This window comes from Vulpes lagopus, chromosome 10 (genome assembly GCF_018345385.1).
Source record: "Vulpes lagopus strain Blue_001 chromosome 10, ASM1834538v1, whole genome shotgun sequence".
NCBI lineage: Eukaryota > Metazoa > Chordata > Mammalia > Carnivora > Canidae > Vulpes > Vulpes lagopus.
In genome coordinates, this window is record NC_054833.1 from 83,703,998 (window position 1) to 83,717,164 (window position 13,167).

Genomic DNA, 13,167 nt, shown 5'->3' on the forward strand with positions numbered 1-13,167 from the left:
CCTCCCCAACTGCCTGAGCCACTCCCTGCTAGCCCCCATTTCCTGCCTTCAGACCTACTTCAGTGGACCTGCCCTGATCAGGAGCTGGCCTGCACCCCAGGGGTGCCCCATCCTGTCCCGGGAATCTGCTAAAGACCCCCTTACCTTCCTTTTCTGCCTCACCTTTGCCCATTTTTCTGTGGGTCTGCAACGGGGGGGGGGGGGGGGCTCCCTAAGGATTTGCAAAGGAAACGAACCCCTGGAAGGCCGGCCCCACCCTGACCTTGGCCTGTGCAGAGGCTCCTGTGGCCTCCATAGCCTGTGGCCAGCACCTGTGGTGCAGGGGGGATCAGGGAGGGTCTGGAGGCTTAGGGTAGGTAGCACCCCTCCATGCCGTTCCCCAGGCTGGGCCCTAGAGTGACAATTTTTTTTTAAAGATTTTATTTATTTATTTATTCATTCATGAGACACAGAGAGAGAGAGGCAGAGACACAGGCAGAGGGAGAAGCAGGCTCCATGCAGGGAGCCTGACGTGGGACTCGATCCCAGGTCTCCCAGATCATGCCCTGGGCTAAAGGCAGCGCTAAACCGCTGAGCCACCTGGGCTGCCCCCTGGAGTGACATTTGTCCTGGTTCTTTTTTTTTTTTAATTTTAATTTTAATTTTTTTATTTTTTGTCCTGGTTCTTCCTCCTCTAATTGTCCAGGGGGCAATGCTGGGGGGTGCTGACACTTCTCTGATCAGCGGCGCAGAGTTACCAGGAGGAGTGGTGGCTAGGGTCTCGGCAGTGTCACCACTGGGGGGTCACACGGGGGTGGGGAGAGCAGGCCTGGTTGTGGAGCCCAGCACATCTGGCAGGCTCTGTCAGGCTGCCCGGCTGCCCGAGCGGCTGATGACAGCCCTATTTATAGCCTCCATCAGAAAACACCCGCGGCAACGGCAGTGGGGCAGCCTGCCTGCTCCTCGATGCCCGGGGCCTGGTGCCAAGAGGAGCCCAGGCCGGGGCAGTTTCGGCCAGTAAGGGTGGCTGCCTGGCCTGCTCACTACCCCCGCCCCGCCACCCCCTGGGCTTGCTGAGGAAGCACAGCAGTCTCAGACCTGAGACTGTGGGTCCCCAGGGTCACCCAGTGGGTGGGGACCCAAGGCACCTGTCCCCTCCTGCTCAGGCCCCCAACTGGCTCTCAAGGTGCTCACTCACTGTGGCCCAGTCTTTTCCATCAGAGAGGCTGTGGGCTGGCCCTCAGTGGCTGTCTCTTGCCATGAGGGGACGGGGGTGGCAAAGGGATGGCCCCACGCAGCTGTGTCCATTACCGGTGCGGAGAGCCACCCGCCCCTTGATGGTTGTACTGAAGTAGACCTGTGACTCCCAGTAACTCCCCCAGGACTGAGGGACCCCAGGGTGCAGGGGGCCACTTGGGGCAGGCAGGGAGCTAGCAGACAGCCTGGCCCCGCAGAAAGCCCAGGAGGAGGGGCCCCACGCAGCTGGCCTTGCCACCCTGCTGGTGGCGAGACCTGGCAGTCTGCCCAGGCTTTGCAGAGGGGAGGCCTCCCCCGGGAGTGTCCTGGGTGACCCGCCAGTGGGACAGGAGGCTGGGCAAGCTGTCTGCGCCAGGTGGGGCCCTGTGGGAGGGTGGGCTATGTCTGTCCTGTACTAGATGCCAGGCTGGCGAGGGGTGGCCTGAGACCATGCACTGGCCAAGACCCTGCTGGGAGGTGGGCCAGGCCGAGAGGGACAGGCAGGCCTCTGACCTGTCTCTCTTTCTCAGGCTCTGACTGTGGCTCAAGCATGAGTTTATCTCTGTAAATGTCCACTAAGCAAGTGGACAGCAGGAGGAGGGACCCCCTAGGGAGAGACTGTGACCCAGGAGAGAAGGTTTGGGTTGTAGTTAGGGAGAGTCTGGGAGCAGAGCCTCCTCCCCAAGCCTCTTGGGGGCTGAGCAGCTTCTTGGGGTGTAAGGCATGGAGGGAAGCCTCAGGCAACTCCCTCTGCCAGCCCAGGTTGGGGGCCTCCTGGTCCTCCGGGTCTCCGGGGAGGGACTGAGGAGGCTGTGTGCTGGCTGTCAGATGGCCACTCGGTCAGGACCCCGGGCATAACCCCCTGGTGGAACAGCACTGATGCTACCTGGCCCTGATGCCGGGAGCAGTGACCAGGCTGACGTCCCTCTTTCCCCCACTGAGGACCCATGGAACAGGTGGGCTTCTAGGTGATGAGGGCTCCAGAGCAGAGCTCTCCCAGCAGGGCCCCTACTCCAGGACTGGTCACCCCAGGGGGCCGGGGCCACAGTGCCTCTCCCCCTCAGCCCCTGGCCTGGGAGACCTGATGGTTGGGCCAGTGTCTGTGGCCGGGCCTCTGCTGACCCTCTTTTCTTTTTCCTGGAGAATTCAAATTTCTGGTGGATTTGTCTGTGAGGACTAGGGGTCTGGTCGGGGTGACAGCAGGCACCTCTGGTGCCCAGCCAGCAGTCCCCACGCCATCAGCAGAAGTCACGGGAGTCCCAGGGCTGCGGGCCTGGGAAGGGCCGCCGTTCACTGGCTTGGAGGCCTGCTGGCCAGGAGAGGTGCCGCCATGCTCAAGGGCTCTCCTGCTCCCTCACCCAGGAGTCCCAGCAGAGGCTGGTCAGTGGGTCCTGCCCAAACATGGGTCCACGGGGTCTAAGCTCTCCTCAGGCCTCGCTGAGTGGCCCCTGCCCCAGCACATCATCCCACTGGGCTGCAGCCGCCCTGCCAGGAAGCCGTGGGGCATGGGATGGACAGAGCCTGGTGGGACCCCCCCGGGTGCAGTGCCCACTCTCAGGTTTACTTGCATGACCAGAAAGCAAGAGGCTTCACGGCCTGGGACCATAGAGCCGGTTTTGCTCCATGTCTGCGAGGGGGCTGAGGGGACAGACCATCTCTGCCCCATGTCCAGGGCTCTGGGGGCCTCAATCTGTTTGGGACGCTGACTCTGAGCTTGTGTCGTGGATTTTGTGACGAAGCCCCACGGTGCTAATTTGGAGATACCAAAGGAACCCCTGGACAAGCTGGGAAACACAGCAGCTGCTTCTGAGCCCAGCACATTTGTCTTCCTAAACTCAAACATCATTTTCATTGTTTTTTTTTGACAGAAGTGTGGTTTCATCTGGAAAAGAGGAAAGAGCCGCATAGCAACTTGCTGAGCCTCAGGGGCGGGCCCAGGCGATGGTGAAGCCCAGACAAAGCTGTTCTGGGGACAGTGGGAGTGTGTAGCCCTCCCGACCCCTGGGTGTCCGCGAGGGGCTCTGTCCCCCTCGTGTTGATGCAGACGTGTGTGGACACACCTCCTATGACAGCTCATCGGCTGCAGCCCCCCATCTGCCTCCCTGCACTTTGGGCAGGACGCAGCCCCTAGGGCCCAGGCACTCTGACCTGGGATCCATGAGTCCCGAGAATGGGGACTTCCTGGGGACTCACTGCTGCGGACACCAGCAGTCTGTCCATTCCTGATGGCCAGTCAGAGGCAGAAGCCCTGCTGAGCCAGGTGGACAGCATCTATGGCCACTTGAGCTCATGGAACCAGAAGCCTGGTGGATACAGCTTGCTCCACGTGGCACAGCTGCTGCCTCACACCTCAGGCTCAGAATTACCTCAATTCCCCAGTCGTGGAGGTTCTGGGGCCCCTTTCCCTCACTGGCTCTCATCTCTCCCAGGGGCCTCCTGCTGTCACACTGGCTCTCTAGGGGCTGCTGCTTCACTGGGTCTAGAAGCCAGGACTGAGCAAGGGGTGGTGGATCACTTGGGACCAGGGGTCAGACCCTCTGGTCCTGGGCTGCCCCGTCTGCCAGCCATGAACTGGTTCACTCCTACTGAGACAAAACTGGATGGGAAACCACTAAGAGAAGAGCAGGGAGGGCAGAGTGAGGGGTGGCTGCCAGGGGCAAGATGACAATGGCTCTCTGGCTTTGGGTGGGTTTTGACATAGGGACCCTTTCCTCCTCCCACCTCTTGCCTTTAGTCAGAAAACAACTATTCTACATGAACCTGCCTCCTAACAGCAAATGAACCTCTGCTCCTCCATCCACCTATAATTACACCCATCACGCTCCTGCGTGACCACTCATCTTCTATCCATCATCCATCCATGTACTCATCCATCCACCCACCCATCTGTCCATCCATCCATCTGTCCATCTCTCCGTCCATCCATACCTCCACCCACCCATCCAACCATCCATTCACCCAACCATCCATCCTCGTAGCCCTCCTTCCAGCTATTCAGCTATGAGTCCCCCTGTACACCTCCTCTGCCCAATTTGTCTCCAGTGGCCCCCATTTTGCCTGGCACAGAGTAGGTCCTCCAAATTCACTCATTCATTCAAACATTTGCCGAGGGCCTCCTAAGATCACACACTGTGCTAGATGCTGAGGCAGACAAAACTGACCAAATGTCTCCCTTTGGAGATTGCAAGCCAGACAAATGAAGTGCATGGCATGTTCACTCCTTGACCTGTGCAGGGACGTGAGGTGGGGAGGGAACAGGAAGTATTTGCTGGAGGTGGGGTGAGGCTTCCCTGGTGGCCGAAGAAGCCCTCATGAGAAGGTGACATCTGGGAGGTGAGCAGTCCAGGTATCGAGAAGAGCATATGCAAAGGCCCTGAGGCAGAAACATGGAGCTGCAGGGGCCAGTTAGCTGGGGGAGCAGCCAGCGATGAGGGCAGCAAGTGTGGAGCCTGCTCTGGTCAGGCTGGAAGTCCTGGCACAGACTTGGGGGGTGAGCCCTGATAGCACCTGCTGTGTGCAGAAGCAGCAGCAGGGTGTGTGGGGCTGCATGGGGCAGTGGGATGGATTTGGGTTGGGGACGTCCCTTGAAGCAGGACCGATACGCCTTGCTGTGGGCTGCTCTCCTGGCCAGAGGGAGTCTGTCCCATGACCCCTGTGCCCTGTGCCTCACTGCTGGTTACACTAGGGCGGGGGCCCAGGGAGACTTATGGGGAGGGACAGTTAGGGAGACAAGGGAGCAGCCGGTGTGGGGGGGCCTGAGGGAGGGGGTGGCCCTTCTGTGAGCGCTGGAGGAAGCCTCCTTCTGGTGGGTAGGGGGTGGCAGAGTGCAGATGCCTGTGTAGGAGGGAAGTGGGTACTGGATGGAGGGATGAGGGGCCTAGGGATTCCAGGATGGGAGGCAACAGTGTGCTTCTCCTGGCTGGGGGCTGGGGGCTCCTTCCCTGTTCCTCATTTGTCAGAGGGAGAAGGGATAGTGGGCTTCACAGCGAGGGGCAAGCCTGGCTCCAACCAGCACAGGGTGGGCACAGGGTGGGCCCCAGGGGCCATGGAAACAGGAGGTGGGCAGAGGCCTTGGATCCTGGATCTGGCAAGCCATGAGCCCACAAAGTGGAGGCCAAAGGAGGCCCCGCCACCCTCCCTTCATGTCAGCCGCCTGGCTAGCTGCCACAGCTTCCAGAGTCTCCCCACTCCCCTGCCTGCCCCGCTCTCGGGACTTGGGTGTGTTTCAGAGGCAGCTGTCAAATCCAAGAAGTGTCCCCCAGACATGAAGCTCCTTTCCGGAAAACCAGTCACCTGCTGCTACCTCTCGATTTCTCATTTAGCAGCCAGTTCCCATGTCCCCAGGCTGCCTGGCGGGGAAGGGTGGGGGGACTCGGTGGTGGGGGACCAGGCCCGCCCCCTCCCCAGCCTGGCCTGGGTTCTCCCTGGGGAGTGGAGGTGTCACCGCCAGAGGGGGACCTGGCATCACTGGTTGGGCCTCCACAGGGGGCCTGGTGGGGTGGGTAAGGTACCTCTCGGGAGTCAGTGTGGAGCATTTTATTGAAGCTGTGGAGTGTGTGAGGGCGGCTGTCCTAGCTCGGAGATTTAGGGCCTTCTCCAGGGACATGGGGCCGCTGGTCCATCCCCTTCCCCAAGACCCGAAGGTGTTTGAAGGCGGTGGGCAGCGTGTGGCCCAGGAAGGGCGGGTCAGTCACATCGCGGATCATGATGACATACTCCCCTGCAAAAGACAGGCCCTCAGACGTGGCCCCCAGGGGCCCCCAACAGCCCAGGCTCCTGCCTTTGCCCCACTCTGGCCTCAGCTTCTGTCCACCCCCAAACCCTGCCTGGGGCCCTGGGGCCCTGGGGCCCTGGGACCCTGGGACCTTGCCTCAGTGCCCTTCGGGGAGCTCCAGGCCACTTCCTCCACCCGGGACCCCAGGCCTGGCGGGGGCAGGCGGGCGCGGGTGGAGAGCCCCTCACGGTTGATGGGGCTGCACGGTTAAGTGCAAGCATTCTTTTGAAAATACTCCCTATCTTTTTAGAGAAAAATAATTCATTTCCTCTAAAATGTTATTTTTAAATAAGGAAGCCTCTGAAGACATGGCTGCCCCGCTGGCCGCGGGCTGGGGAGGAGGGCCGCCCCTGGTGCACTCAGGAGGAGACACACTTTCCCTCTTGCAGTCTGTAAACTGTCTGCAGAGCTTCAAAGTTGGAGAAACCATAAAAAAGAAAATAAGAAATAACAGAAAGTGCGGTTGCCATAGAAACCGCCCTCTTCCCTCCCCCGAGCCCACGGGGGCTGGCACCCGAGCGCGGAAAAAGCTCGCTGGGCTGGCCCAGGCTCACACCAGGAATGCGGCCACAGCTGAAACAGGGCACAGGAGTCGGCTCACACCGTCAGAGAGAACATTCCAGCACCCCGGTCTGGAAGGCAGGCCCTCTCCTCGCCGTGCTGCGGACGCCGCATGTTCCCGGGCAGGATGGGGAAGGGCCTTGTGGCAGCAGCGGCAGCAGGAATCCGCTGGGCTCTGAGTCAGTTCCTGCAGCTCCTGGGGGGCCCGGGGTGGGGAGGGGGGGCCCCGCATTCCGCCGCCCGAGGCACCGGCCTCCCACCACACATGGCAACGCCACGGTGTTTGCAAGCAGCCGGGTTTCCAGGTGTTCCCGGGACCACGGCTCGGCGGCCCGCGGCCAGCAGTGGACTGGGCAGAGGGCTCTGGGCAGCCGCGTGCACCCGGCCCCGCCCTGTGTGACCCCGCTCCTGACGTCCTCCTCCCGTGGCTGGGAGCAGGGCTGGCTGGTGGCCACCGAGGCCCGGCCCACGTGGTCTGCCCGTGGGCCCCGCGCCTGGTGTCCCCGCAGAGACAGCGTGGCCCACATCTCAGGGACTTGGCCACCCTCTGGCTCTGGCCCTCGCAGCCTGGAAGCTGCTTCTCCCTGGGGCCCTGCTCTTCTGCAGCCCACTCCCCATGGGCCCCTCCCAACTACAGTGCAGAGGGCGTCCCCTCTGCTCACCCTGGCTGCCTCAGGCACCCACGAGCTCCCAGGGCCCAGAAGTACAGTGGCCACAGCTCTGGCTCTTCTGGCTGGTCAGCAGACTAATGTGGCCACTGTTGGGATGCCCCGTACCAGCCCAGAGGGGGACGTGGGGGTCACTGCCCAGGCCCCAGACCTCCTCCTGCTAACACTCCCAAATACCTGTGGGGTCAGGGGAGGCCCAGGTCCGGAGGCCTGCCAGCCTTCCAATCAGCATCCGGGATACAAGGAAACAGGGCCATCGGCTTTGCCCGTGGGGACAGAGAGGCCCCCAAGATGGACAAGCAGCCCTCCACCAGATACCCTGCCCGGTGCCCACAGCCATTCTGGGGGATGGAGGCTGGAGGGGGCGTTGTGGAGGCCCTGGGCCCTCCATGTCCCCTCCACCTCTGGTGCCTCTGGGACTGCCCAGAGTGGTGTGGGTGGTGGCCAGGCTGGGAGCTGCCCTCTCTGATCCCCTGCCTGCCCTAGCCAAGATAAATGTTGAATTTAGGGGTGCGTTCAGAGGAAGGGAGTTTTTGCAAAAAGTCCACAATATGATACATTTGGATTGTGGGGTGACAGGTGTCCTCTGTCTGCCCACCTACCTGGGAAGGCTGCTGCTGCCAGCTCTGCAGTGGCTACCCCATCAGGCCTGTAGGGACAAGAGAAGGGAGCCCCTGAATCACTGCCCAGGGCCCCGCTGCATGTGGCACAGCCCCCACAACTGGGGCCCTGAGGATAGCAGAGTCCCTGCAGTCCCTGCCTGCTGGCCTCAGGTAGGCACAGGTGTGAGCATCTTGTCCTATGAGCCTCACCTCTGCCCTCCCAGGGCTGTATGTGCAGCCCCCTCCAGACAGCTCTCTGCCCCTTAGCCCTGGGCCCTTGCTGTCTCAACCCAGACATGCCCGTGGACAGAGTCTGGAGCCAGAGCCAGCAGACTCAATCTGGTTCCCACAGCCAGTGCTGCTTTGCACAGGATAAAGGTGAGGTTCTTGTGTGCACACGGGCAGAGGATGTGCTGCATCCACGAAGTTTGTAGGTGACTCAGAACTGGTAGCTGGGCTTGGTGGGAAGTGGGATCATGGGGACCAGTGTATCCCCTTGGGTCCCCTTCCAAGGGCCCGAAGACCACTGTTAGCTAGGCGATCCTGGGAAGAAAAGGTAACAGGCAGGGACAGGAGGGGTGAGCCCCAGCCTGGTGCCAACTCTGAGGGACAGAGAACCTCCCTTCTGGTCATGGCAGTGGGGAGACAGCCCTGACAGGCTACTTGGGGCAGCTCAAGCCCAAGTTTGAGGGCTCTGACCTGGTGGAGGTCCCCTCCGTGGCGTGTGGTGATGTGCCCACTCTACCTGCCCACGGAGCGGTCACCTGCCCAGGGGGGCATGCTGTGTGCCGCTGAGGACATGTGGCACAGAACCCCTGTCTGAGCCCTCTGCCCTGGGTCAGGCCCTCGGCCTCCTCCCTGCCACCTTGGGATGAGGGAGCCAGTGTGGTGTGGATGCCCACCTGAATCCTCCAGCTGCCGGGGGCACCTTCTTGGCGGGACGGCCGAGGCCCCAAGGGATGAGCTTTGCCCTGAATGATCTATCCAATGGGACTTGGTGGCAGCCATGGGACCCCTCCCCCCTGGCCCTTCATGGCTGGCAGTTTCCCGTCATCAGAGCTGGGTGGGGTGGAGGGCCAGGGGCTCCCGGGCATCAGCTCGGCAACCCACCAGGCTCTGACCCCTTGCCAAGCTTAATTACCTTGGGCATGGTTTGGATGATAAAAAATTAAAGACAAAGGATTTTAAAATTACTTCATTTCAAGTGGGGGAAGATGGGCCCTGGCCCAGACCCAGGAGCCACGTTACAAATTCTGAAGTGTGGGTGAGGAGGGGAATGCAGATAAATAATTCAGCCCTAAGAATAACCGGAGTCTGTCAGCCTGCCAGCTTCAAGAGAAGTAGATGGGGTTACAAGAATCCTGAGAGTTTTTACAGAACCCCCAGGGATTCAAGAAAACAGAGGCAGAGTGAGGGGGAAGGGGCTGGGGAGCCTCAGTGTGAGGAGGTGCCAGCAGTGCTGGGGAGCTGGGGAGCGGATGGCTCTCAAGCTGGTGGGGTGGGCGGGGTGAGGGCAGAACTGATGGGGAGGCAGTGGGAGCACTGGGAGCACAGCCTGCAGCCGGAGCGCTGGGTGGTGGTGTAAACGGGGTTCTGTGGGATGGCAGGGGCTCTGGCTGGGCCGGACCAGAAGCCCCCAGGCTTCCAAGGGGTCCAGGGTGGTGTCTGGGGTGGATCAGGAGCCAGTGGGAGGTAGGCGGTGCTGGGAGCTGGACCTGGGCCGCTGAGACCAGCGATCCGTCCTGTGCTTTCTCTTCAGCTGCCACTGCTGTGGTCATCTTCGCGCTTCCTGTGCTCGGGGTTCCTTGTGTATTCAATCTGTAGATTTATATTTTTCATCAAGTTTGAACCAATTTTGGCCATCATTTCTTCTGTCACATCCTCCCCACAGCACTTGGCAGCTTCTGATCCTGGCCAGCAGGAGCCATGTGACAAAATGCTTTGCCCATGAGGTTCAGCCTTGCTTTTCTTTCTGGGTTTCACGTGGGGGGTCCCCTGGCTGTGTCTGCAAGCTCGTGGCTTCCTTTCCCTTGCACCCATTCCTGCCCACAAACTCCAGCTCCAGTGGGCGATTCCACTCCTTCACGGCTCTCGTGTCTGCTGCACGTGGCCAGTCTTCCCCACTGGGCATGCCCAGTCCAGTCATAGCATTTCACGCCTCTGTCGACTGACTCCCCCATTTGTGTCATTTCTGGGTTGGCTTTGGTTTATTTTTCCTTGTTATGGGTTGTGCTTTACTGCTTTCTCTGTGTGCCTGGTAATCTTCGGTCAGATGTCAGACATTGTGGATTTTACTTTCTTGGCTACTGGATACTTTGTATTCTTATATTCTTGATGCTGTTCAGTTACTTAGAGAAGGTTTGATCCTTTTGGGTCCTGTTTTTAGGTTGTTAGGTGGGGTTCAAGATACGGTTAATTATTCCGACTACTAATACTCCTCCGAGGTCTTCTGGATGGGTCACTCTCCACAACCCTGTGTGAGCTCTGGGCAGGACTCACTGTGACCCTCTTGTCTGTTTTCCTGGCTTCAAGCACATTCCTCATGCTCTGCAGATCCCTAGGACTCCCTCCTCTCCGTGCTCCCTCCTTTCTGTTCTCCCTCCTGCAAACTCTAGCTGCCTTGGCTTCCTAGGACCCCCAGCTCCATCTCCTGGACTGGCTGAGTCCCCTCCCTGCACTACACTTGGAAATGCTCCAGGAGGTGATCTGGAGCCTCTTGGTGTCTTGAAGGCTGGCTGTCGTTTCCTGGATCTTGTCCAGCTTGTTTCTTGTTTACCTGTGGGAGAGCAAATCCAGCCCTTGCACTTCATCCCGGCTAGAAGCAGAAGCCTGTTCCCATATCCATAGACCAAACTGAGATACGGTGCCCAGATAGCCCTGGCTCATGGCTCAGTGGTCAATCTTGAGGGGCCAGGGCTCCTAGTGGAGGGCAGGGCATGAGGCCTCTGCCCCTGGTATTTGGGGTTGTCCTTTGAGGCCCCAAAATGGCATCTTGCCCTGACTGCTCATGGCCCTGGTCCAGTGTGCATCATCTGTAGTAAAGGTCCCATGGTGGGTCTCCCAGTCTGCATGAGATCTGATGGCCTCAATTTTGGCCTGCCCCCAGGGGATACATGGGCAAGCAGGTGGCCTCCTGCCAAGGTCAACAAGGTAGCTCTGCAGGTTCCTACTGGGTGCTCAGTACCTGAGTGGCTCACCAATGCAGTTGTTGTCCCCTCAGCAAAGCTGGCCTTGGTGCTTCCCATGACCCCATGTCTTTCCCTTAGGCCTGAGAATGTCCTGTCTGAGCCGATTGACCTCAACAGGATGGGTGTGCCTCAGGACTGCACTGAAAGTCATGAAGCCCCCAGGAATGCTCCTGGGAACTCTGTCCCACTGGAAGGACCATAGACACATCCAACCCTAAGCAGAATTCTTGCTGAGGTGATGCCCACAGCAGCCTGGACAGGGCATGGGGCCACAGGCAAGCTCTGGGCTTCTCTCTATGGCTCGAGTTGGGGCAACAAATGGCAGAGCAGAAGAACTGGCCATAATTGGAGAAGAAGCCAAAGCCAGCCATCCACACCCTGGCCCATGCTTGTCCTTTTACTGGGCAGCCGAACAGAGGGAGGTGGGGGTGTGTATCAAGACCCCCATGGCCAAGTACATAGTGGGTGTCAGGAGAAAGGGGTTCTAGCAGCTCAGGGGACCTGGGCCTGTCTACCCACAAGTCCACCAGGGGACCTGAAGGGCTGTGGGCTTGGTGGCTTTCCAGGTAGGCAGAGTAGGCCCCTTGGCTGAAGACCACACTTAGGGGCAGGAGGCTGGGGGCACAGGCTCAGGGTTTGGTCAACCCTGGTACTGACCCTTGTTGTCACTGGTTTTCAAGCTGTGAAGTGGGCACACGGGCATGGCATAGGGTGTAGACCCCCTGAGACTTCAATGGGCATGGGGACCCCTTCCTGCATCGTGGTTGGGGGTGAGCACCCCCTCTGGGCCAGTCTGGCTCATGGCCCAGGATCCTGGCCTCTGCCTATAGTCACGTGGGCACCATGGCTGTCCTCTGGTAATAAGTACTAAGTACTAGTAGGACATGCTGGCTTAGGGAAAGGACAGTCAAGGCACTGATTAGGGGAAGTGTCACCCTCAGGGTGTGTGGCCGGCAGAGAAACTGCCCAGGCTCTCCTGACCTGCCCACATGGGGTATGAGCCCTGGGGCTTTCTGGGGCCCCTACAAAGAGCTCCTAAGAAAGTTCCAAAATTAGAATGGTCAGCTAACTGCTGGAGCAGGGGTGGCCGGGATCTGGGGCGAGCTGGAAACCATTGCTCCTTCCTAGGGACCCCCAAGAAGCAGAAGCTTCAGGGCCACAGGCCCCGAGTGATAGCCATGGGATTACAGCCCCAGCTTCCCTCGTTGACGGTGCAGCCCCTATCTGCAGAAGGTGGTCTGCGCTGTGGGGCTCTGCTCAGCCAAGCTCACGATGGGATGGTGGCCCCTGCAAGTGAGGCCCCCGTGCACACGGCAGGAAAACGGCTCAATCCCAGGAAGAGGAGAGAAGGGGGCACCAAAAGCTTCAGGAAATCTCAGCCCAGACTTGGGGAAGGGCTGAGGGGCTCTAAAGCCATTTAGACTGTCCCCCGCAAGCAGTCAGTTCCTGTGTGGGAGTGCCTGTCCCTCACCGAGGGCGCCCACCCCATGGCCTGCCGTGGGTATGTGAGAGTTAGGCCGTGTGTGCCTCCATCCTCCATCTGCTGCTGTGGTGACTGTGCCCTCCCAGCCCCGCTGTGCCGAGGGGGACTGAGGGGGACTGGGGCAGCCGGAGCACCAGCCCAGCTGTTCCCGCCCGGCCCTCACACCTGCTTCCTTTTATTATTCCCGCTTGGACCAGACAGGGCTCATTTCTGGATCTCTAAAGTTTCTGAGGAAGTAGAGAAAGTCCTCAATCACTATCTCTCGTCTTCCACGAACATACTGAGAGGAGCCACCTGCTACGGGACGGGAAGCTGGAGGCTGAGCCCACTCTGTGAGAGATCCATGGCCAAGGGAAGGGCCACCGACCAGGGACACGTTGCAGGGGGGACAGGAACCTTTTACATGGTGCTCTCTGGTCTTGGGAGTGCTCACCCCCAGGTGTGAAATCAACCCACCTGTCCCCTCGCCCCTGCAGCAGACCCTTGCCAAGAACCCCTGACACATTCCCTGGTGATTCAGGCCGCAACCCAGTGGAAAGCCAGCGTGTCCCAAAGGCCAGAGGGCCCTGCCTGTGCAGGACAGAGGCAGGGGCTTGTGGGCTTCACCCTGGACCTCTTGTGGGGTTTCTCTGGGTGATTGGAGATTCAGTTCAAAGCATATAGCCCAGCCTCCTGG

The 13,167-nt window shown here is 59.9% G+C and overlaps 1 protein-coding gene across 1 annotated transcript in view; it reads right to left on the reverse strand.

The window, feature by feature from the left end:
- Positions 1 to 4,845: 4,845 nt before the first annotated feature.
- The window catches only part of MORN1 (MORN repeat containing 1), a 52,244-nt gene continuing 43,922 nt past the window's right edge, over positions 4,846 to 13,167 (reverse strand). Inside the window, exons 13-14 of the mRNA XM_041770606.1 lie at positions 7,821 to 7,867; positions 4,846 to 5,935 (exon numbers count right to left, since the gene is read on the reverse strand). Of these exons, the coding sequence (XP_041626540.1) occupies positions 5,787 to 5,935; positions 7,821 to 7,867 (196 nt within the window). The 3' untranslated portion in view covers positions 4,846 to 5,786. The remainder of the gene's footprint in view (positions 5,936 to 7,820; positions 7,868 to 13,167) is intronic.